At 47.1% G+C, this 25,245-nt stretch overlaps 2 protein-coding genes and 1 pseudogene across 3 annotated transcripts in view; 2 read left to right on the top strand and 1 right to left on the bottom strand.

Annotated features, from left to right (window-relative positions):
- Window positions 1–2,469: 2,469 nt before the first annotated feature.
- On the bottom strand, window positions 2,470–9,652 carry LOC149342748 (DNA-directed RNA polymerase III subunit RPC7-like). Its single transcript, XM_089545222.1, has 5 exons — window positions 9,345–9,652; window positions 9,040–9,226; window positions 8,513–8,637; window positions 6,005–6,142; window positions 2,470–2,662 (listed from the first exon to the last, which is right to left on the bottom strand). The coding sequence occupies exons 1-5, from the start codon at window positions 9,465–9,467 to the stop codon at window positions 2,573–2,575; spliced, it is 663 nt and encodes a 220-aa protein (XP_089401348.1). The 5' UTR covers window positions 9,468–9,652; the 3' UTR covers window positions 2,470–2,572.
- Window positions 9,653–10,004: 352 nt separating this feature from the next.
- On the top strand, window positions 10,005–20,898 carry LOC149342747 (uncharacterized; annotated as a pseudogene). The gene is made up of 3 exons (XR_016283073.1): window positions 10,005–10,295; window positions 10,371–10,531; window positions 17,195–20,898. The product of XR_016283073.1 is annotated as an uncharacterized LOC149342747 (transcript).
- A 168-nt stretch (window positions 20,899–21,066) lies between these two features.
- The window catches only part of LOC149342744 (uncharacterized), a 41,149-nt gene continuing 36,970 nt past the window's right edge, over window positions 21,067–25,245 (top strand). The window contains exon 1 of the mRNA XM_089545219.1: window positions 21,067–21,512. Within this exon, the coding sequence (XP_089401345.1) occupies window positions 21,474–21,512 (39 nt within the window). The 5' untranslated portion in view covers window positions 21,067–21,473. The remainder of the gene's footprint in view (window positions 21,513–25,245) is intronic.

The raw sequence follows: 25,245 nt of genomic DNA, 5'->3' as shown, positions 1-25,245 counted from the left end.
ATCTTGCGTTCATGTCACAAGATGACCTTTCTTGTATGCTTCCCTATCATGGTATTGTCATGCTGTGATTTTTGTGCAAATTCACAATTTTTTAAAATGAACTTACGAGCTGATATATCGTCAATGCTGTTTGTGTCCAGTTTTCGTGTTCGGCTATCCTTTTCGTGCTGTGAACAAACGACTTGCGCGAACCTCTACCCTTGCAAGCCCAGCGGTCCAGCTGCACGCCCTTTCAGACATTGATTGGCGCTTCGCTAGTTGTTTTTCTTTTCTAAAAGGTGTCTCGCGGTTCTGCCGCCAACTGCACCAACTGATCATGCGCTCCCCTCACTTCTGCCTGGATCTTCCTGTGCGCCAAACCTGCGCGCTTGTCACGAGCTGTTCGCTGTGCGGTGAAGCCTCCGAGTCAACATAGATGCCGCCACTTCTGAATGACTACACCGCTACCGCATCGCACCGTGAAAGAGGCCGTGGTGGCCCAGGTCTGCTTCGACACTAGCTCTCGACAGTGTGCACGAAATGAAGCGTTGATGGAACGGAGAAAAACCGTCGTCACCGTGCAGTTTTCAGTCGGAAGTAGACAATCGACAACCGTTGAACCATTTTTTTTTCACAAGTTATATTTTTAGGGGTGTGCGAATATCAAAATTTTCGAATACGAATCGAATACTTGATTCCGAATATCGAATCGAATATCGAATAATCAAGGACAGACGCATTTAACCACTACAAAACATTTATTTGACTACCCAAGAACATCACAGTTCAACTATCGATGATTAAATGAACACAAAAGGTGTGTGTGGCTGCACAAAAAGTATCAAAGTGTTGAACATTATTCTTAGAAGAGTGGAAATATCCTAGAGGATGGCTAGTACACAGCATTGATTAAGTTAGCTTTCCATCAGCACAAAAGCGCGTTGCTGGGATGAACATAAAAGGTTGTCGTGAAGGAAAACCAGCTGCTCCACATGGTCAGGCAGAAGTAGTTCCCTTCTAGCTGAAACGACTCCTCCAGCCACAGAAAATGCCCTCTCACTTGGCACTGACCTGGCACGTATTGCGAGGTACTTCGTGCGCAGCTCTGACCATAGCAGCTTAGCAGGTATAGCCAGAAAAAAGCTCACCAGCGCAGTCAGCTACGGCACGGCCCTTGGGGAAAGGAAAAATTTTCCTTCTTCGAAGGAAAAATTCGAAGGAAAAATTTTACTTCATCTATGCGCGTTGCTCTGGGCACCGCCATGTTGTTATGTCTCTGTCGATAGGGCTTTTGGACCAAAATGAACGCCGGTACTCACAATGAATATTCGGCTAGGTACGAATATTCGCGTCGGGTCGAATATTCGAAAGAACACGAATACTTGGATTTCGAATCTAATACTAAAAATATAATATTTGAAATATATTAGAAAATTTCGAATATTCGCACACCCCTATATATTTTTTATGATGTGAGACTATTTTTGGCAGCATTTTTATGGACATTTTACAGTTGGACTTTCAGGCAATTCAGGTGTCTTATAATGATATTTCATTCTAGCGGGAACTCATAGTAACTTTTTTTTTTTCAGCCATGTTGTGACTGCTGGCTGACTAAACAAATCAGTGGCTTTCACTATTTTATGTTGTGTTACCACTTACAGTGTAGAGAAAATGGTCCAAATTACTATTTGTATACTCAGATGTGCATAAAGCAAAACACATTTCGCCCTGACTTATACTAGCGACACCACCTGAAGAGACACTATTTTGCCATCAATAAAAAAGTTTATAATACTACTACGGTGCACTTCTGATAATTTAGACAAAAATCTCAAGTCCCTTAAAGTTTGGTTTAGAGTCTACAATACATCAGGATTTACATACGATTGTGAATGGGTTGTAATACCACTTGAGGTCTCAAAATTAAAAACTGCAAGGGGTATCCCTCTTATGAATTGGACAAAGATTCCAACAAAAAACAAGCATCATAAACTTGAAATAATCATGCATAATATAAAACAGCTTGCATCAAAAAATTGTTTCATTTGTTCCAATGTTCTACATTTTTAATTCAAAATATCAATTTTTATGTGCATAGGAAAAGCACATGGGTACTTGTCAGGCCTTGTTTAACTTCACCTAATTTTTCTGAAAAAAAATTTTGCTTTGTGTCAAGAAGTTTGTAAACCATGCCTAACAGTCTTAAACTCTGAATGTGACGCTGTCACTTGAGATTCTTGACATTCACGCAATTGACAAATTTGGGGAATGTGGGTTTGCAAAAAAAAAATAAAAATTCTGCGTAATCAGGCAAGGCACGTAAACAAAAAGCATAAACGCTCGAAGGGAAAAGCATGCTGCACCTACATCCTATAGAATGAATACCAGCTGACTGACTAGCGAGGCAACACAAATCATTTTTTTTTTAATCCACATCCCACAAACATTTGTCTATGACTGCACCAGATAAGAATGCACACAACACAATTAAATGAGAAAATATTTTAATGCTGTACAAAGGCAGCTGCGTCAGAAATCAAGACTTTATATTACAAGTACTATGTCAATAAATAATGCAGACGGGTGTGTGTCAGTACACAGCACCATCATCCAGATTGTCATCTTCATCTGTCAGATAACTTTCACCATTGTCGAAATGACTGAACGCATAATCTGTCTCCTAAAAACAAAATAGAAAACAGTGACAGTTTAACAGCACATTCGCTCATAAGTTAGCATTTTGGCAAAAAGTTAATCACACTGATCACTGAACACACACCTTGTTGGCAAGTGTTGTATAGACAAAATTTACAACCTTGGGTTTTTAGGGGTTTGGTTTCAGGGCAGTTTTGTAGCGCCCGGCGACGCTATAAAGCGCAGGCGCTGCGATCGGCGTTCCCGCGACAGAAGAAAATAAAGAACGACAGCGCGTGCTCGGAGCGCACGCCGGCACGCGCAGTCCGGAACTAGAAGCCTGCCACGCTGGTCGTCTCTGTCTGGTGCTCCGCTGCGACCCTGCAAAATCCTCTACAGTGGTGACCTGGCGAACCGTGCCTTCTATCTCAGCGGCGTTCCAGCATGGCGTACTGGCAGCACCCAAGTTTCGACCCGCCGCTCCCGGCGTTCCGGCCTGCAGGCGTCGGCGGGTGGTTCGCCCAACTGGAGGCTGCGATGTACCTGAACGGCATCACCATCCAGCCGTTCAAACACGAAGTCCTTTGTGACATCCTCCCGGCCGACCTCCTGCGTCGGCTCACCTACTCTGCTTTCGGCGGCCGGCCATACGATGAGCTGCGTGCGGCCGTCTTGGCGTTCTTCGGCGCCTACTACGTTCCGCCGCCGCTCTACGACGCAGCGGACCCGTTTTCGCCGCCGCCAGCCTCTGGCCCTGCACCGGCCTCGCTCGCGCCCACGCAGCCTTCATCAGAACCCGGCCCGCCTCAGCAGCCCCTCGCCGCATCGCCGCCACTCCCGTCCAGCGTCTCCAGCCCGGCTGTCTCTCTCGACGCCACACCAGGTGGGATCCGCACGAGCTTCGCCTCGCGTCCTTCTCCCACTACTATCGTACCCGCGTCTCTGGCCCTGCCTCTTTGCGCTTCAGTGGCGTTGTCGCCAGAGCCTCCTGCAGCCAAAGACGACTCTGCGGCAGCAGCCGTGCCGAGGCTTCCGGCATCTCCATCTACCTCGTCACTACCGCCAACAGCTCTGCAGGCCTCTTCTGTGAGGTTGAAGCCGTCGCCTGCTGATGCTAAAGAGCCCTCGACAACGACCCAACCTGCTTGTCACACTCCCAGCCCCTCAGAAGGTCCGCAGAGCACTACTCGTCATCAGGAGCAGGATGAGAAAGCCAACCCGATGACAGCAGTACCAAGCCCGGCGATCGCCTCCAGCCCCACTTTGCCTGAAACAGTTCCTGACCCAGTGTCAGCGCTTGCTCTCAAGCCCGCCCATGCCCACACGCGCATCAGCACTGGCCAGTCGCTCCTGACGGCCACTCCCGCTTTACCCCAACACCTGGAATTGAACCCAGCAACTTCCTCCGTCATCACCACAGCTGTCACCGTTGTCTCGTCGGTCACACCTGTGCCAACCCTAGTGGCCGGACCGCACTGCTCGCGCCCTACATCAGGGGCACCTGAGCCATGTAAGCCAGCCATTTCCACCTATTTGGACGACTTGAAGCTGGCGCTACAGCAGCGACACGACACCACGCTAAAGACCACATCTGTCCACGGAGCCGTTTCGACCGCTCCCTTGCTTGTGACGGCGTACTCTGTGTGCCAGCTTCCCGCCGACATCAGCTGCAACGGTCCAGCACCAATGACACTTGTGCCAGCGGGCAGCACTACAGTCGGTGACGGCCCCACCATGGCCTCCATTGCCCTAATATGCTTTGTCAGCTCGGCACTCTGCCTCATTCGCCCGTTGCGCAGCAGCCAGGCTCGTCCACCTGAGCCCGTGCACTCCACCCGGCAGCTCTTCCTGGCCCCCGACATGAACTTACCGGACCTTGTAGCGACCCCGTGGGGACACTGTTACTCCAGCTGCCTGCTTGCCTGCCGTGGCTACTCCATCTCTGCCCCGTCGGCGCGTATATTTCGACGTTCCGTCTAGGCGGGGGGCCCTGTAGCGCCCGGCGACGCTATAAAGCGCAGGCGCTGCGATCGGCGTTCCCGCGACAGAAGAAAATAAAGAACGACAGCGCGTGCTCGGAGCGCACGCCCGGCACGCGCAGTCCGGAACTAGAAGCCTGCCACGCTGGTCGTCTCTGTCTGGTGCTCCGCTGCGACCCCGCAAAATCCTCTACAGTTTCAGTAAAAATGAGTTTCTCAGCTAAACATCAACTGGCTTTCTGTGTACACAGTGAATGAACGAAACTTATATCAAGAAAGTGACGACTGGTTGACCGCTAGGTTAGGCCACTGGTTCAGAGCTCCATATTATGTCATTCAACACAGCCTGTGAAGTCGAGAACATGACCATGCCTGTTATTTAGTTCCACAGATGTCTTAAGTGGCATGGCTAAATGCAATGGAGGACATGAAAAGAAGACCATACCACTCAACTCTGAAAGCATGACAGCAGAAAATATAGAGGGCTAACACAAGATGTGCTTTGCACGTGAACAGCAATGAAGTATAAAACAATGGCTTCATAAGCTGAATTTATAAAAAAGTCACAGCACTTGGGCAAAAGAGAACACCAAATTTCAAAAACATGGATACATTCTGTGGGCTCTTTTCATAACAAGCTAGTGTGGCTGGTGTATCACACAAGGTTCCAGAGTAAATTGTGATTTAGGTGTGCTTTTCTTTCTCTTCACACTACCAGAAACCTAAAACAGAGCATCTTTACATGGAAACATGACAAATGGCGATACGACTCCCAACCAGTCGTGTAGCTAGGTTTTTATCTTTTTTTTTGAGGGGAAAGTATCATGCCTCACATAAAGCTGGCCCCTTGGGGTGTAGAAAGGTGAGAGAAGGCTGGGTTGTTTATATATAGGTTAATTAACATTATCTCAGGACAGCATGGAGTTTCAACCTGACCCCACTTGACCCCTTCCTGACCCCTTGCTCACAACTGCAGTCTGTGTATGCTTACTGCTTGCAGGGGCATCAGGCCAGTGTTGACTGTACATTTTGACAGTGCGACTTCGCATGCACATATGGGATGCTCTACGAAACTAACTACCTGAATGCAGCACAAACAATCAAAGATGGACAAGCAATTCATGCTAAAGTGCTACAGCAGCCATTTAGTAGCCATGCAACATTTCGGATGCGTTTGATACTCCATCAGCGAGAAGCAAAGCATTAGCTTAATTACTTCAAGGATGTGCATGCTCAATGACCACCAACCAAGTGGCACAGGGACTGGTTTGATGCAAACATTTCTGAAGCGCCGGCAGCCTGCCTTTCCCATCTTACGGACAGCACCGCGCTGAATGCATGCACACGCAACAGCTGCAAGGCATGACGCCCGTAACGGCAACTTTGAAACGAGGCCATAAGCGCCTTACCTCTTCCAGCTCCTCTTCGTCCAATTCCTCAGCTCCCTCTTCCTCTTCTTCCTCCTCACCCTCTTTGGGTTTCTTCTCACCAGGCTCTTCATCACCTTCCTCACCACTTTCACCACCTGCCTCCGTCTCTTCCAGAGCCTGTAATGGCATATGAAGTGCATGCATTAACCTCCCCAGGACGACAGGGTATGCAATGAGCTCTCCACTGCTTATTGGCATAAAACATCCACAAAGCAAGAAGTGCAGACATTTTTAACAAATAAAAAAATTCTGTAGTTCACCCAGTGTCAACTTAGGAGGCTGTCCAGCCAGTAGCATTGACGGATTCTCATGACATCACGGTCAATCCCCTTAGGCCTGCTAACACGAAATCCCAGGGGGTGGCAGATGAAAGGGGCTTAATCACACTTAAACAGATTAACTACGAGGCTATGAAAATATCCATCCACCCCACTGGCTGGAGGGCTTCTTCTGAGGGGCATCTGTCACCTTGTTCTTGAGTTGTATCCAACTAAAGTTCCATATTGGAGATGGCATACCAACCAGTTCACATCAGTGAAGAAATTTTTCAAATGCCATGGCGGCGGCAAAATATCAGAAAGATTTCTCGACCCTCATGCGATACTGGTCTCGCAGGTTTTTCTCTGTCCTCATAAATTACCTCAAACCTGCACTTAAGGATGCCATGAAAGTGCACCTTCATTTGAAATGCTTCAGGTCACCGCAGAACAAACCAAATTTTCACTCAGAGCATCCTATTATGCGGTACTGTTGCATCAATACCAAATAGCATGCTTTTAATCAGTACTAATGTCTTTTGGCACTAGAAATAACCAAATATTTACACAGTTCTAACCTCTCCCTGGCCTACTCTTCAACCTGCGACTTGCAACCATGTGTCTTACCAGCTGCAGTGATCCAGCACACAGGTTCTCAAATGAGGTTCCAAGAACTTTGTGTGATCCTTACATTTACAGGGTCTCCAAAGGTGCTGCTTCTTACTGAAGCCCTTTACATTTTCTTGTATAGACCACAAGACCCAATCAAGCTGTGTGTTGATTCAAGTATGACATTCACTAAATTATGCCTATTCAGAGACTCGTATAATTAAGGTGAACCTGTTTAAAAGCCTAGAGTTAATGTGGCATAATGCATCGATACACTAAAAAAATGAAACATTGCAGTAGTAAGCAATGCTGTAATGGCAGCTAGTTGGTTTGTCATCTTCAGGCTGGCACGCTATATTTGAACAAGTACTGTTTACAAAAACCAGGACAAGACAGGTATGTGCGCGAACTTTCAACTGTTTATTAAATTCACTGCTCTCCTTATATGCTCACATACAAAGTACAAACGTACAAACACATATGAGATACAAGATGTTCAGTGCTACTCATGAAACCGTAACCCGTGTATCACCGCTGTCCATCGCGCTGCTTGTTAACCAGTGAACCTCGCTGTGTGTCAGCACTATTGACAGATCGCTTACGCATTCCGCGGAACCGGCCCGTGCCATTTCGTATGCTTCAAAGACTAACCTTTCATTCCGGTCTGTAAAATTCCCGATTATAGTGGTTTCCTCGAATCTTGGGATGCATTCTTTGCAGCGAGCTACAAGCTTGGCGAGATTGTTTGGATTGTTGATTTTGCCACAGTTTCTTCGATACCCACCCAGTCTGTTTTCCATCTTGTTTTTCATACGTGTTTGCACATTTGTACTTTGTATGTGAGTATAAGGAGGGCAGTACATTTAATAAACACTTGAAAGGTTGGTTGGTTTATGGGGTTTAACGTCCCAAAGCGACTGAGGCTATGAGAGACGCCGTAGTGGAGGGCTCCGGAAATTTTGACCACCCGGGGTTCTTCAACGTGCACTGACATCGCACAGTACACGGGCCTCTAGAATTTCTCCTCCAAAGAAATTCAACCGCCGCGGCCGGGATCGAACCGACAGCAGCCGAGCACCATAACCACTGAGCCACCACGGCGGCTAAACAGTTGAAAGTTCGTGCACATATCTGTCTTGTCCTGTTCTTTGTAAATATAGTCCTTGTGCTTAAGTATAGCGCGCTAACCTGAAGATTGCAGTAGTGCTTGGTTTGGTTTGGTTTATGGGGTTTAACGTCCCAAAGCGACTAAGGCTATGAGAGACGCCGTAGTGGAGGGCTCCGGAAATTTCGACCACCTGGGGTTCTTTAACGTGCACTGACATCGCACAGTACACGGGCCTCGAATTTCTCCTCCAAAGAAATTCAACCGCAGCGGCCGGGATCGAACCCGCGTCTTTCGGGCCAGCAGCCGAGCACCATAGCCACTGAGCCACCGCGGCGGCACAGTAGTGCTTGGATTCCTGTCTTGTACTACATACATCGTGCATAAGTTACGGGCTCACTGAGCTGGATAACCTGTCCTTTGGAATGAAACACTTGTTTTATCAGCGTGCTTCCCAAGCAGGAACTTGCATTGGTCGTGAGTCAGGAACCTATATGTTAACGTCTCAGCACATACCTGCAGCTTTTTCTGTATGTCTAGTCCGGTGGCAATGGCATCGCGTCCTTTGGAAGCCTTGGCTGGCTTTTTGGTCTTTTTAGCCTTTTTAGCGACCTTGAGTTCAGACGGGAAGTAAGAGAAGTCTGCAAAAAATATATATATATATATACAACCAGCAATTCCGCTGATCAGAATGGTCATGCAGTGACCAGCGTCACACAAAGACTACAGATAGTATGATTTGGTATATAAACCATTAACTCGGAAGAACAGGCTACCGTGGAAAGCATTATACTAATCCAGATTATCTTTACAATGTAGAAATGAACCTTACGGCTTGTAAGCCAGACTTTCACCCACTTTTGCGTCCACACCGCAGCGCTGAGCTGGTAAACGATGGAAGCCCAACCTCTGGTAGACAACAATAGATAGCACTGCGCCCATGTCTTTAAAAGCGTAGTAAACTGCATGCATACAAGCTTAAGTACAGATTGCATAGATGGCCGCACGCCTGAACATCACATTTGGCGAGCGAGTATTCTTACCAAATACAACATCAGGCGCCTTCGGCACCTGGTAACGGTCAGAGTACCTCTCCACAATTTGAGGCGGCTTGCAAGGTGCGACGTTGAAGCTGGACTCGCGCAAGTTCTTGCGCTGCTCACGGAGGAGGACGGCCAGGTAAGTGTTCTCCCCCGAATTAACTAGCGGTGCCGGGGAGAAGTCCAAAGGCTGCAAAGAGTGAACCAAAGCTAAATGTGAGCGCCTCGCAGAGCAGCACTGGCACACCACAGGCGCCTTATCAAACAACAATCACATGGCACAGACAAGATACGCTCTTCAGACAAACCGGGAATGCTGGCGGCGGCTGTTGGCACAGTGTCAGCGCTGCTTCTTGCCGTGTCAAACCCAGCTGTTCAACATTGAAGGACATTCCACTGCCACGACCGCGTCCCCTTCCACGTCCGGCCATGGTGAAATAAGACTTCTCGCGTGGTTTCCACTAGCCGAAAGATGGGAACACGTGCGGAGCTCAAGAGCATCGTACTGCCTGCGTTGTGCAGGAAAGACGCGGCGAGATTTTGCAGGAGACTGCGGCCAATCCGGCCTGACAAATCACGACCACCGGTGACTATGGCCGTGATGCCAAGGTTGATGCGACTGCGCGGCTGCGATGAGTGTATTCGAGAGCATGAGCATGAAAAATGTTGCAGAGCAAAGGCACGCGCTGTGAGATAAATTAAAATTACGATACTTTTTTAAACGCCTCACTCAATGCAAAACCGCCTTTGAACAACGCGCTTCAAGCCGCAGTGCTAAAATACGCTCAGGCGGCTTATACAATCCAAACAATCATCGCATAAAACAACATGGCCGCGTCGGGTCCGACTGAAATGAGAAAATGAACCTAGGGACACCAACCCCCGTAATGTCCCTAGCGCGTCAAAAGTAGAGCTTTTTGTTCGCCAGTTTATTAAACCTAGGGAACGTAGCGCTTGAACAGTCCCTAGGCACAAAAAGTGGTCGTTCGCAGGTATTCGCCTCGGTATTTGTGCATTTAGCAATGGCTCAACCAGGCGTTCTGGTCGGCAACAGCCAACTGAAGCGATTGTGCAGGACTCGCCTGCGTTTTAGGCCGTCGGCTGAGACGTGCACATTTAGCCTCGGCGGCTACGACGCCGTGCGAAGCGCTGTGCGGCGACTTAATTTTAAGCATAGTGATTTTGCCGTGGTGTACGTCGGAGGTAATGACCTCACGGGCCCTAATGCCACTCCGCAAGCGATTTGCGATAACATCAAGGTAGGTGCGTGGTTGCTCAACGCTTTCAATTTCGGTTCATTTCTGTACGGAATTCTCATATATTTCACGTCACAGGCCCTTGTCCTGCACCTGCTGCGCGTCGTGTTCGTGGCGAAGGTCTTGCCGCGGTGTTTTGCCACGACGGACTCCCGATCGAGGCAAGCCGTCGCGTGCTTCACCGCAAGCTGACGGCTGCACTTGAGCGGATGCGGTGTGTAGGCACCTTGAACCCAGACGTGAGTACCGATTCATGCTTGCCTTAACTGTTGTGCGCCTTTCAGCTAGAGGAAGGCAAGTGCAGTCAGCAAGCCTGCCGAGCGCTGGAGCGGTGTGCCGAGGAACAAAAAAGTGAAATATTGGCTCAGCGCAGTTGACAGGACAAATAGTATGCCAACGTGTCTTCGGTCTGGCGCCAGCATAATATAGCTACTTTCATTTTCGCCCCGCCGCGGTGGCTCAGTGGTTGCGGCGCTCGGCTGCTGACCCGAAAGACGCTGGTTCGATCCCCGCCACGGCGGCCGAATTTCGATGGAGGCGAAATTCTAGATCTACTGTGCGATGTCAGTGCACGTTAAAGAACCTCAGGTGGTCGAAATTTCCGGAGCCCTACACTGCGGCGTCCCTCATAGCCTGAGCTGCTTTGGGACGTTAAACCCCAATAAACCAAACCAACCAAAATGACCTTCCTTGCTCCATTATGCCTACCAAGACGATAATAGAAGGCGCCGACCGAAAGAAAGAATGGCATGACGTTTCGGCTCCCCCACGGGAGCCTTGTTCACAATGAGGCATAACATAGCTGGGTCGGTTATTTATACACGGCGCATGAGTGAACCCAGGCACCTGGCGTAGATTGGGGACAAGTTTGCATCATTCCGATTAAGCGTATGCGCTGTCGTGTAAATAATCAGCGATTCCACATAGAGCCGTGATTTCTTGTCCCTTTATTTTGTGATCAGCAAGCCCATTTTGATCTTGCGCGTCGGTTTCTGACGTCACCCTGGTGTTCATGCATCCTTCGCTTAAAGTCACCCGACTCGCCGATGTACACATACGCGCAGTAAGCACATGGGATCGAATACACAACACCTGGGAACTTTTCCTTCTTCAGCTTGTCTTTGATTTGCACAAGACGACTCCTCAGTTTTCGAGCTGTGTCACGGATCCCCCCAGGACACTCGGGCCGAAAGAATGGACTAGGCGACTGATGTACCCACACACACGCACATTTAATACACCTATGCGACACAAACAATAGCACATGAAACTAACAAAACTAGCACAAAACACAAAGACTATCAATACACATGGCCCGGGAACAACCAGTCTACTAGCGTTCGGTGTTCGTACTCACGGTTCAGTGCTGAAGATGCATTATAGGTCCGGTCAGTGGCATTTCGGTAGCCGGCGTCGAGGTGGCGTTCGAAGTGCTTGGGCTGGCGTCACTGGCAGCGTTATTGGTGGTGTCGTTCGAGCTCCCCTGGCCATAGCAGGTGATTAAGTCAGCTGCCGGAATGGGCTCAGGAACGGCAGGAAGTCTACCGTGCGACGCCGTAGAACTCGAGAAGCAGTAGCCGGCGTTGCTGTCTTCCAATCGGGTTCATGACCCACCTCGCGCTTTTATGTTGTTGTTGTCCTCTAAATAATGGCACGTACCCACTACGGGGGATTGGCCAAGACACAGGCGGCGACTGATAGGTGCTCAGAATGTTAAACAAGAAAATGATGGATTAAAAACAATAATTATAATGATAATTGAATTTAGGAAATATATGAAAGAAATTCAGATGTGTAATTGAAATAAGCTAAACAAATACTTTGAGATAGGTGACAGAAATTGAGAACGGGGCTAAAAGTTCCATGTTTCAGAAAGCTTTCGGCGCAGAGAAATATTGATCATGAGAAAGAACAGAGGCAGCCGTTTAGTGTCTGTAAGGAAGTTTTGCATGGCGGAGATCACATTCCAATTACTGTGCCCAAGGGAGGAAGCCCCAAGAGACAGAACAACCCCAGCTGACAGCGTTAGACCTAGCTGTCGTAACGGATGTTCTAGCAGGCGGCTCCGTAAAGAGGAGAAACGGCGGCAGGTCAGCAAGAAATGATCTATCGTTTCATGTTCTCCGCAGAACGGGCACAATGGGGAGACCGCCAGACCAGATCTGTAAAGGTAGAAGTTTAAGTGAGCCACGCGACAACATAGACGCGTGAAGGAAACCTCAAGCTTGCGTGATCGCCATCCTTTACTGCTCCATGGGTAAAGGAGATGCCGGAATTCGGGAGAGGAGGTCAGAGCTGATGCTGCGAATTCATTCAAGAGCAGATACCTGCGAAATCTGGCCGCAGTAATATATGCGCTGGGTGGAAGCACAGATACGACTGGGCCTTGAAGAGATGCCTTCGCCAGGGTATCGGCAACCTCATTCAAATGGATTCCTGTGTGCCCAGGCACGCAGACCAACCGTAACGAACACACGTGGGGAGGAATCAAGCATTTGAATAAGTGTAGAGCCTGAGATGTTGTAAGCGCGTTGAGAGAGGAACACAACGATAATGAATCTGTCATAATTATGACAGAAGACAAAGAGCTGTTTAATTTGCGAAAGGCCAAGACTACTGCTAGAAATTCGGCCAAATAAATGGGGGTGTAATCGGGAAGGCGGAGAGAGAATGGCCAGTCAAGGGAGATGGACAAAATGCCAACACCGGCCTTTTCTTCACACTGTGAGGCGTCTGTTGCTATGAGCACATGAGATTTAAAACGCAGCAAGTAATCCTGTAACAAACCGCTCAGTAAATGAAAAGGCATTAACTTTGCATGTTTAGGAAAGATGTCATCGAAGACAATCTGGATAGATGAAGAATTGGCGCATAGGAGAAGGATGTCCGAAATGCGGACGTTTAAGGTGTCAAGGAGGGATTGCACACAACAAATCTGAGGGGTGCGGAAACGAGACCAGGTTTCGTTGAAAAATGGCCGAGGCTGACGAAGGAAGATCAAATTGGCGGCATGAAGCGATGAATCACACATTTTTAGAAACGTTTTCACCTTTAAGAGCCGAAATCTTGAAGGCAATGATGGAATACGCGCTTCCAGGTACAAAACGGAATTCGTCACAAATTTTGGAAGGCCCAAACAGAGGCGCAACGCCTCCCGCTCCAAGAGAATCAAGGGGCGAAGTTTATACGCTGGCGCACCAGAGAATAAAGCACAGCCAAACACTAAGACAGGACGGACGTACATTCTATAAATCATAAGAAGCGAGTGTCCTCTCATGCCAGAACGAACATTGCTCAGCCTGCGCAGCATACCGACTGCTCGGACTCCTTTCGCAGTGATGTGCTCTATATGGGCCCGCCAGGAAAGAGAAGGATCATAAATTACTCCGAGGTATTTGATACTTTGCACTTGAGGAATTACATGGTTCTGATAAACAATAGAGATATTAACTGGACGAGAGAGTGGAAAAACCAATAAAGCACATTTATTGACATTAAGGGACAGATTAATGACCCCTAACCATTGGTCCAGGACATTCAAGTAGGACTGTAAGGACTGGTACAAAGAGGAAATGTCGTTCTCTGAAGCAAAAAAGGCGATGTCATCAGCATACACATAGATGGACACCTTGGTACTGCACGGAATACTGCTGAGTAAGATGTTGAAAAGTACAGGGGAGAGGACCGCCCCTTGGGGCACTCCTCTCGCTTGTCGAAACCTGCTTGATGAAATACCGTTCTGGAAGCAGTAAAATTCCCTGTCAGCAAGAAATTCAGCAACCCAAGCCACAAAGTATCTCGGAAGTCCTACTGCCTGTAGTCTTTGCAAAAGCGTCCTGTGCTGAACGCTGTCATAAGCCTTAGAAACATCTAAAGTAACAAGCGCTGCGTATTGGTTTCGGCGACGAGCTAACTGTATGCGGCTCTCCAGATCAGTATGGGCACACCATATAGAGCATCCTGGCCTGAAACCTATCTGGCAAGGGTTCAACAACCCAGTCTCTGAAATAACAGACATTATTCTACCATGCAACACCCTCTCAATTAACTTTACGAGATTCGAAGTTAAAGAAATTGGCCTTATATTGTCTAACACATAACCATGTCCCAGCTTTTTAAGCAAAGGGATGATCTTTGCTAGACGCCATTCAGTTGGAATCCATGGCCCCTTAAGAGAGTAATTTATAAGTGCCAGTAAGTCGGTGGGAGATTCCTCGAACAAAATTTTAATCGTAGAAGAAGTGACACCATCAGGGCCAGGGGCCACGGGTGGAAGGCAGGATACAGTGTTCGAGAGCTCAGTGAGGGTGACGTCCTCGAAATCGTCCAATGTGGCAAGAAATCTCGGAGGAGAAGGAAGAAGAGCTGTAAACCGACGCTCAAGGCCTCTGCCTATCTCTTCTAGAGATTGAGCAAGTTCAGTCGGAGACTGAACTAGGGAGACAGCGCTCATGGTGGTCGAGATTACTTTTCTGGATTTTAGGTAATTGAATAAAGCACGCCTATTACCTGATTTCGAAAGGAATTCGTAGTGTTCAGTATCGTACAACTCCTTTGCTCGAGATACGGTGCGCTTAAACGTAGCAGCAATGAACTTGTAATCGATCCAGTTTTTGGGACACTGATTGTGGAGAAGCTTCTTCCAAGTAGCCTTTTGGCGCTTTTATAGCCTTGGCGTTGCTACACGCCATCCTTGTCATCGTCGTCATTGTCTTCTCTTCTCCACCAATCATCTCTTCCCACCTCACCAAATGCTTCTTCATCTTCGTTATTCTTGGATTAATAAAAGTAATGCTTATCGTCATCCTCGTCTTCTCCAAACTTCTTTAGTTCATACTTCTATTTCCAATTTCTTATTACATGTGACAAGCTGGCACATGCGCGGTCTTTACATCGTAGGACCGTAATATCTGCGCCAAAGGTTCGCTGATGTCAGGAACATAGGGAATCACGGCTCGTTTCTGGGTAGCGGGATCAGCTTGGAGCCTGGGACGTCCCTTTTGATGCTGTACAGAGTCCATGACGTGTACAGGATAGCCACAGGTGGACAAGTCACGCCGTACACGCACATCTTCAGCATTCGGTCTTAATTCCCTAAGTTCCTGGCATCAGCGAACCTTTGGCGCGCATATTGCGGTCCTATGATGTAAAGACCGCACATGTGCCAGCTCGAAAATTGAGGAGTCAGCTTGTGTAAACCAAAGACAAGCTGAAGAAGGAAAAGTTCCCCATGTGTTGTGTATTCGATCCCATGTGCGGACTGCTCATCTGTGTACATCGGCGAGTTGGGTGACTTGAGCGAAGAACACGTGATGACCAGAGTGATGTCAGAGACCGGTGTGCAGATCAAAATGTGCTTGCCGAGCACTCGGTGTCCGCCGCACACAACATAAACTGGGCAGAAGCACGTGTGATCACAAAAGTAAGGGACGAGAAGTGACGGCTTTATCTGGAATCGCTGATTATTCACACGACAGCGCATACGCTTAATCGGAATGACGGAAACTTGCCCCCAATCTACACTCCCGTGGGGGAGCCAAAACGTCATGCCATCCTTTCTTTTGGTCGGTGCCTTCTGTTTTCTTCATGTACCGTCCCGACCAGACGGGTTTCTGTCAGACACTAGACAATGCCTACCAAGCTTTCACTTGACTATTTCAACGAGCTATAGCTCAGATGAGGCGAGCATTGGCAGCTTCTTCGCTGAAACCTTGCTAAAATACTTCCTTTGCAAATCAGCACATGCTTCTATGATTGGCTGCTCTTGCGAGTTGCTTTTGGGCGATGAATGAGCGAAATTTTTGGCAAACCGAGAATTTGAGTGATGCGATGAGTTCCAGTAGTTTTATGGTGCCAATTTTAATGTGCGTTGGCACGGCTGCTTTTACCACTGAAAAATTGTGAAATGTATGTTATGGTTTGGATTATCTGAAGAAATTTGTCAAAAAAATACTAAACATTTTTAGCAGCTATGTGTGTGGGCGATATGTGCCCACATATCACACATATCACCCACATACATTGCTGTTTTTAAAAGCAGTTTGTTTACAGCTTGCACAAAACACAATGCGGAGTTTATTGCAAGACAAGCAAACATCGAAACTGATACCTGGAGTGGGGCATGACATTATCGCAAGAGCCTAGGGAGTGTATATGCATAGCATATGATTGAGCATGCAGCGTCCAGTTGCCTGTGAGTCTCTGGTACGTTAACAGTGGCAGATCTGTCTTCCAAAAGGCCAGGTAGGCAAGTTGTAACGTGTAGATATGCAGGCATTCATGCGCAAACATGCCACTGTTTGTTATGTACTGCACATTCTCCAGTGTCTGGTCAGCTACCTTGGACATCTCTTGGCAGCTCAGATTGTAGCTAAGTGTCGTGGCACGGCAGTGGCCACAGTGACAACTAGGGTAAATGCTTTTGTACCGACTGTTGCGGAAATAAACGACCACAGTAGAATGCTTCTCTCAGCTAAACCGGTGCACGTAGGACACGGCTGCACATTGTAGCTCCTGTGAACAACTCCTGTGAACCTTTGTTCACAGACTCATTCTGAAAAAAAAAAAAGAAAATTATAGTAGCTGAGAAGACTGCAGTAGGAGAAGATACAGGTATCAATATATGCCAGTATCTTGCCAAAAAGCACTCCTAGCACAGGGGGACATCCGGGTCTCTATTCTTATCCTTGTGTGCTTGGTTACCTGCCTTGAATATAATTAAGGCATTTTAATTTGGTTTTCAGTGAGCACTGCATTTGTGTGGATGCATTCTTTCTGCCTTCTTTATGCATTGTTTACTGGTGAGATCTGCCAGAAAGCTGAAGTACTTGTTGCAGCTGTATGCTATCGGGATTTATTGCTCAATTTACCTTATTTATCAGCATATCGCATTTTGTTTTCAGCATCGCTTCCTGGATGCAATAAAGACACCCAAGAGGCACCTTTTCGCCACCGATGGCTGTCACCTGTCGGCTGGTGAAGGTATCCAGGAGCTGGCAGAGGTCTTCGCCAGGGGCCTCGCAAGATTCTGTGGAGTGGGCATCCTGGCACCGTTCTCAGGTGTGCCTGCCAGGTATATCATCCGCCAGTGCCATCACTGCGGGTCCAAGGGCCACCAGCTTGGGGACGAGTACTGCAGGCCATAGGACCTGCACTACAGTCTGCAGTACTTACAGCAATGGACAGTGCAATCATTGTAAGGTTTTGGTGAGTAACTTGGTGGCAGTGAGACCTGTTCCTTATGTGTTTCTGAGCTGTATCTGCTCCATTGAGTCTGCAGCATCACGTGGGGCTCTTTATTGTTCACTGATATTGCCCAGCACAGAGGCATTTTTGCATTTAGACTTTTGCATTTAGACTTGCATTTAGCAGGATGGCACCAAGACTAAAGGAGCTGCCATCGGCTGATACTTTCATCTTGATCACAGAGTTCAATGCGAAGCACGGCCTAGCCTGCATCCGAAGCCTCCTTCGCTCTTTATGTGCTTATGAAAGTTGCTACGTATGTGCTTATGAAAGCGAAAACTTTCGTGAACTTCATTCACTGGATGGATGTACTAGGCTGTGAGGTGTTGCTTGACTTATGCGTACGACACACATTCCACCTCCGAGTGCGCAAGTGAATTGAGAACATGGCGCACTTGAGCTCCCACACACTACAGCAGCGTACGAACCTTGACTTCATCCATTGCCAAAGACTCTGCCATAGCGACAGAAAAATCTTCAAATTGTTCGACCCATGATGACCAGGAAGCCAGCTCATACAAGTTGAACGCTGGTGGTGGCGCTGGGCCTACCAAACTGGCGAACTGAGGTTGTGTCTCAGAAGCATGAGAGTTCACAACGAAGATGGTCTTGAGTTAGCGTGCCTTGAAGGAACTTGATCCTGGATTCCAAGCAATTATAACACCATGAGGAGGTGACCTAGCCAAGCCTAGCCGTGATCCAGGCTAGCAGACGGAGCCACAGCAACCGAGACACTCTCAATGCCAGAAGTTAAGAGCCTTTATTTCAGCCAGCGTTCGTTTTTGTGGGACTGAGCAGCGCCCTGTAGGAACGCCTCACACAACATTAACTTAGGGCTGTAAAAGAGCTGGTCTGAAAGCTTGCAGTCAATCAAACCAATGATGAAGCATTCTTGAAACAAGCATATCTTCAGTAGTAGGTGGTGCGTAGTCTCAGTGTTTAACCATGGTATGGAGAGCAGTGCTAAAAACAAACGGTCTCGTCCGGTTGCTCCATCCGGCGGTAGGAACAGGCATATTCATATAGCTTGAGTGCATGTACGAAGTGGTCGGTGAATGCCTTCTCGAAATCTGATATGGCCCTAATGTAAGGACTGTTCATGCGTGCGGCCCCATGTAGTGGAGCATGGGCCACATGGACCATGGAAGCATGGTCTTAGGGCATACTGTTCAATTCTGTCTTTCAACTGTAAGGCTCCAAGGGAAGCAACATCTGCTCACTCTGGTGACCATTACATTTTACTGGGGCATAGCATTCAGATATACTGTCTCCAAAATGGACAAACTGCAGTGGTCCTTTCGTTGGTTGTTTAAAAAAAAAGTGAAAAGTTGGGTATGTTAAGATGTTCATGACTTGTGTAAGGTTAGTAAAACTTGAATGGTTACACATTCTTTAAAAGGTTATTTATGGTAGCGAACTGAAGTGTGTGCCTGGTGCTACCAATGTGAAATGGTTTAGAACTTGTGTGTATAAAAATGGGTCCTGTCACTTAGTGTGAATTATCTTCATATTGCTGTTCTGTCATGTGTGTGCACATTTTTATGCTATGATTTGTTCCCAGTCACATTGTTGTGTGATGTGTTGAAATTGACAGCTCTGTGTTCGCTTGTTTTCAAAAGGTGCAAAATTTTGGGGGTGTTTCATGAATAAATCAAGCAAATGTTCCAATTGGAAGCCTTTGTCAGCTTAGTCAAACCTTAGATGGCTTGACATACTTTCAAATAGTTTTAGTTGGAGGTAAACTGAAATGTGTGCCTTGTGAGGACAGTGTGCAAATTTTAGAAATTGAGTTTATGGAAGTGTAATTTCTTAAGTGGCATGAATGGTCAACTTTATTTTGGTGCTTGTTCATGTAGATGCATATTTTTATACAATGCTTTGTATTTGCAGTGACTTTGTTGCATGACAAGACTTGAAAATTTCAACATTTTTTAGTTTTTCCTGTTCGGCTACAGATGTCTTTTGTTTTCTAAAATGAATTGGTAATTCACTGTACCTGCTCATAATTTTGTCCAGTTCCTCAAAGGTCCCGGCCGCGGCGGCTATAATTTCTTTGGAGGAGAAATTCTAGAGGCCCGTGTACTGTGCGATGTTAGTGCACGTTAAAGAACCCCAGGTGGTCGAAATTTCTGGAACCATTCACTACGGCGTCTCTCATAGCCTTAGTCGCTTTGGGACGTTAAACCCCATAAACCAAAACCAACCAACCAAGCTCCTCAAAGGAACAACGGTGGTGCAATGTGCGATTGTATTTTTTGCGATGTATTGTAATTATCACGTATTCAGCATATGTCAGGTGTGATTGCTCAGAAAGATCTGTGGAGTGACTATGATAAATTGAGATCATAATAAGGGGCATGGTTATGGTGGCATATGCAGGTGTAAAGCACACAAGTTGACGCATCATTGGTTTGGTTTCATAATGAGGGATGAAGGATATGTTGGAAACAGGATGTTGTAGGTGAACATAAAAAAAAAAATGAGAAGCATGGGTATGTCCAAACATATGCAGATAAGTGGTGGAGGCACACCTTTCGGAGAAGTTGTCAGTGGAGGCATTTGAGGACAACTTAAACTATAGTCTGATGCAACTTAAGTCTGCAGTAAAGCTCCGCCCACATTCAGCCTCCGCCCACAGAATTCCTCCACGATGAAAAAGTAGTCCACTGGATAAATGTTTCTTGTTTTCTAAACAAGAAGCTCATCACAACAAAAAAATTGACTCAAATTTTGATACATGGATTGGTTGACGTAGTCAAACATGAAAAAGCTGATTTCGTTTACTGTTGCAATTAGCCACCGGAGTAATACAGGACGCCGCGGACTGCGGCCCAGTGTTGGGAACTGCTGTTTTTTTTTAACTTATATCTTACTATATGAGGTTTTAGCTGCAAGTCTGACATGGAGTCCCGGCTGTTCCTTTGACCTCCTTGAAGTCAGTATTACAGCGTGCAGTGCCTGTGTGTAACTCTTCATTTTACCCTGATAATATGAGGGGCGTACACAGCCTGCAAAAGTATGGCTGTAAACTAAAGCTATCTCTTTCATTTTCTTCAAACGTTCTGTGTTGTGTTAAGTGTTATGTGCCGCCATCACATGGCTTGTGTTTTCAACAATTTGCTGCCTTACCACCAGAATTGACGTGCGAGGACTCCCATTTTTGCCGTTTGTGTCGTTTGGCGTTGGTCAGTTACACCTAATAAACTAAGTGACACTTTGCAGGCTACGCCTCGTCCCTCCTTGCCGGCCTCGTCGCGTCTCATTTTACGCAGCGACATAGCGTGTCACGTCGGAACCAGCAGTGATTTTCTGTAAATGAGCTTTATGAACGGCACCAGCTGCATAAATCTGCTTTTTGTTTTTCGGCAGTCTTATTACCAAAATGACGTGGAGGTAGCAGGACCACAGAATTGCAGAATTCGAGGTGCGCAAAAGCACTAGCTGATAATTTAGACCTGTAAAATTGGCATCAACCTGACGGGCCAACGCTGCATCGCTCAGGAAGAATATGGGGGAAAAAATTTTTTTTTTTCTATATCGCCTCGCAAGGATCACTTTCATTCATAGGTAAAGGTAGTAAAGGCAACAACCAGCGTATCTCAGTGGAAAAATGCAAAAAAAAAAAACCTTGCAGTGCGCCTTCAGAGTTGTGCTGTTCAATAAAATAAGGCAGTTTCGGAATCACTGTAAAGAAAAAATGTACTTCCGCGTTGCGAATTTACGAGCCTGTATCCATCGAGGGTCAAGACTGGCCACAAGCCTAGCACAAATCCGGTAAACGAATTCAAATATGGCGGAGCAGTAGCGGCGCCGAGTTTTATTTGCATTAACTGCTCTGGTTAAGAGCAAAAGCTGTCGTGGACTTTGCGAGTATTGAGCGAGTGTGTCTACTGTTACCCAGCTGGTGGCTCAGGATTAGAGCACCGAGAGGATGGAATGCGAGCGATTGTGATGACGGTGGTGGCGGCTGTCAACGTGAGTGATGTAGAACGTAAAAAATCCTTGGGTGGCATGCTGACAACTTTGCGATGCGTTTGCACTGCTTATTCTTAGTAACTGCTTATGTTATTCAAACTTGAATTCCTTACGTGTTATCATTCTTCATTCAAGCACCAGTGCGGCCGCCGTAGCTGGCGCGAGTGCTGAAAGCAGACTGCGGAACGCATGAGAAGAGTTAGCATGTCGAAGTGTGCTCTGCATTTTGGTCGCGCCTATGCAGCGGGTTCACCGAAGGAATCATTTTACGATGCCTGTTTAGCGTTGAAGCACTGCACATATCTGGTCTGACCGCTACCCAATATGCTAAACTTCTGCAGTTTATGGATTGCAGCAAAAAAAAAAAAAGAGGCACCTCTCTCGTTCTTTGCAATCGTGTGGCCGTTTTTGCTTTGCCTGCATGAATTGAGTAGTTTTTGGCGCTTGATATTTTGCGTCTTTTACTGCCCGTCGTGGTAGCCCAGATTTGCATGGAAGCATTCCAATATTGCACTGCTGTTGTCAATGTATTGAGGTACTTGCCTCTTGCAGTATGGTGCCCGGGTTGCATCCCAGAACTTGAGAGACGAGGCTTGAAGGTGAAGAGAGCACGTTGAGCAAACCGTTCTTGTAGGATGCCACGGTTTGTAGCCATGTACCGCACAACACTGCTTGACAATAGATCATGTCTGCACTATCAACCGGCTGGTAGAGAGATGCAGTGAAACCAACCCCTTTATATAGCAGTCATATATTTTGAGAAAGCTAACTGTTAACCAGCAGTCATCAAGACGTTGTGGAACCAAGGTGCAGAAGAGGCATATGCGAAAGTACTGCAAGATATTTACACTGGCTGTGCAACTAAATAGGCCCCATAGAGAAAGCAATAAAAGTTGAATAAAGAATGATGGTGTACAGTAAGACAATTTCTCCATTGTTCACTTGCATGCAAGAATTATTGTCGGAACACTCAGGGAAAACAATTAATGGACAATATCATAGTATTCTGCGATTTGCTGACAACATTGCCTTGCTAAGGTTACAAAGTCTCTCCTGACGGACAAGCTTGTGCATCGTCCAAGTGACCAAAGGTAAACATCACGTGCACCAAAACAGCATTTCAGCTTGCCACTGGCAGGGTAAAGTACTGTACCACCTCGGACCATTTTTGCTTGCAATGCATCCAGACCACTTTTTTGGAATGTGCTTCAGTTTCTGTGTAGTAGCGGCTTATTTGCAATTCAACTGCTCTATAAGTTGTTTAAAAGGGTTATAGAACTGCGGTGGTGGACCAAAACTTTCAGAATTCAACTACCCTGCTGATGTGTGAATCAACATACTGACATGGTTACGAATATCTTGCAGCTAACTCAAGGTATGAACCTTCCAATTGCATCACAAAGTTTTGTTCTGCAGTTCATCGAACTGCCATACACAACTGAATCATAGGAAATATATTTGCTTAGCAACATCTCAAAATCAAGTTTGGTGGCTTCATTGCTCTTTCACAACTTAACATATAGCTCTGTATTTCACCCTTGTGGCAAAATACAAAAAGATGCACAAGGCCACTTAGCATAGCAGTTGTAAAACAGTTTATTGTCTTGTATAGGTGTATTTGCAGAATCCTCCCGGTGCATGCTTGGCAAGTAGGCGGGATCCTGCTGAAATCAACACCTGTTGGTCCGCGGGTGCAAGCACCATTCTTATCACACTAGCCTCAACTGCACCTATGCCAGTCATGGGGAATTAACTGCAGGCATAATGAATCAGTTTTTTCAAGGTTTTTCCTGCTAACAGCGTCTTGCAAGTGACTACAAAATGCAGAGGAGCAGGGCCCGACTGCGATAGGCGCTTCCCTATCCGCCACCTGGGATCCGCGCTCTCTAGCAGGCAGGTTCTGCCGAGAGAAAAATGTGTGCTGGTTTGGCTTAATCAGTCTTTGTTCTGCATATGATGTTGGTTCCCAAGCTGACCATTGGACAAAGGATACATGTCTGGGCACGTCCAACTATCTGCAGCCGGGTGGACAGCAAGCCCCCCAGAAGTGTGCCGGACTCCTGCTATAAAAAAAGCACATCACTTTCGAGAATAACTGAACAGCAATGATCATACCTCGCCACACAGGAAGCTACGGAGACACCTCATTTGTGTTCAGTAAGGCGTCTAAAATACTTGTGTGCCTTTGATTTCAGCAGGTACTACAAGTGCTGCATCTGGTTGTGCCAGGCACAGCACTTATCCAGGTACATGGTACAGCAAGACCTCGAGACGACTGTTCGAGCAGCACACATGAATACCTACGGTTCAGAGCACACCACTGCAACAGAAAGCCTAGTAAGACATGATGTTGGGCTAGTCGGTTCATGGTTAGAGCGAAACAGAAAGCCTAGAGCCACACTGCACTATTACTTCATGCCTGGTTCTGCCAACAGAAAAAATACTGCAATGGTAGCTAACACCGAAGCCACCTACCTGAAGACCTGGAGATGACTAGTTTAGCAACACACACACTACCAGCATCCAGAGCAGACCACCACTATGCATGACACTATGCAGAACATTTAACAAGGGCAGCCTGCAGGAGAAGCAATGGACTACATTTCCTGCACCATGTGTGATAACTGCACCAAACACTAAAATTTATGGTTGCTATCGGTATGAATGACAGGAACCTCCGCATCATTCAGAATGATGCGAAAGCCCTGCAATGCGAAAGCCCTGAGGCTAAAATAAATGAAATGTGTTTCAAGTAGTCCTGCTGCAAAACCGCAGGTGCTGGAAAGCGCGTAGACGCAGCAGATGCAGAGGTGCGGTGCTTTCTGGGTCAATAATCTGGCTGCTTCTCCAGGTTTTTCGTACTAGCAGTGTGTTTCAGTAGTGATGGCTGCTTGCCTAACATTTGCTTTGCAGCTTGGGTAGCATTATGAACATTCTTTTTGACTACTTGTACCAGTGATGTGTAGAAATATTACGCGACGTCATTACAGAGTCCTGACAATGAGGGGGTGGCCGTTTGATGCCCGGCGTAGCCGGTAAGCAAACGTAGTGAATGAGACAGAGGCGTGCTACGAGGTAACAACAACAAAACAACATTTATAGTTCAACTGAAGAATGCGGCTGCTTTCACAGAAGCGTAATATACATTCTACAAAACAATGTCAGAAAAAAAATAGCATTAAATACACTCAAGTTATACATTGAATATGTCTACACAGGTCAGAACACAAGTGAGAGTCCAATTAGCTACAGTCGATAAAAGTTCAGAAGGGGAACAAACACACAGTCAATCGGGGAGCGCGGCTGCAGTCCATCCTCAAGCACGCAGTCAGTGCGGCCCCCCGAAGGTGACGTCCTTCCAGGGCAGCTTGCGGTTTCGCGGATGCGGTGCGGCGGCTCGGAGTCCCGGGTGTTCGCGGCGGCAGTGTCTCCACTGACGAGCGGACTGAAGTTCGTGCCCATACGGCCCCCTTTTTAAAGTCCTCGGCCACTAGCGGGTGAGGCACTCACGGCGCCACACAGTCGGTGTCGAGAAAGCAAACACCAAAAAGCGCAACAAGAACACGTAGGCACCTACACTTTTGACACTGCATGGCCGCCATCTTGGAGGAAAAAATTAACGGACGACTAAAAAGAAGCCCTAGGCTTCGACTCTGGATTCGGGGACCTTGGAACCACAAAGAATTAAAACAACCAAAAAAGGGAGTCGCATACGCCCGCAACTTCTTTCCTG

The sequence above is a fragment of the Amblyomma mixtum genome, chromosome 5 (assembly GCF_055824585.1).
Source record: "Amblyomma mixtum isolate Tamu chromosome 5, ASM5582458v1, whole genome shotgun sequence".
Lineage (NCBI taxonomy): Eukaryota > Metazoa > Arthropoda > Arachnida > Ixodida > Ixodidae > Amblyomma > Amblyomma mixtum.
This window is presented reverse-complemented; position numbering and strand designations above follow the sequence as displayed.

Excerpts from the sequence above, each read along its gene's own strand:
- LOC149342748 (XM_089545222.1), bottom strand. The coding sequence starts at position 9,467 with ATGGCCGGACGTGGAAGGGGACGCGGTCGTGGCAGTGGAATGTCCTTC. Across the intron at positions 8,638-9,039 it reads GGCGCCTGATGTTGTATTTG|ACTTCTCTTACTTCCCGTCT; the intron begins GTAAGAATACTC and ends TATTTTTTGCAG. Across the intron at positions 2,663-6,004 it reads ACGAAGAGGAGCTGGAAGAG|GAGACAGATTATGCGTTCAG; the intron begins GTAAGGCGCTTA and ends TTTTGTTTTTAG.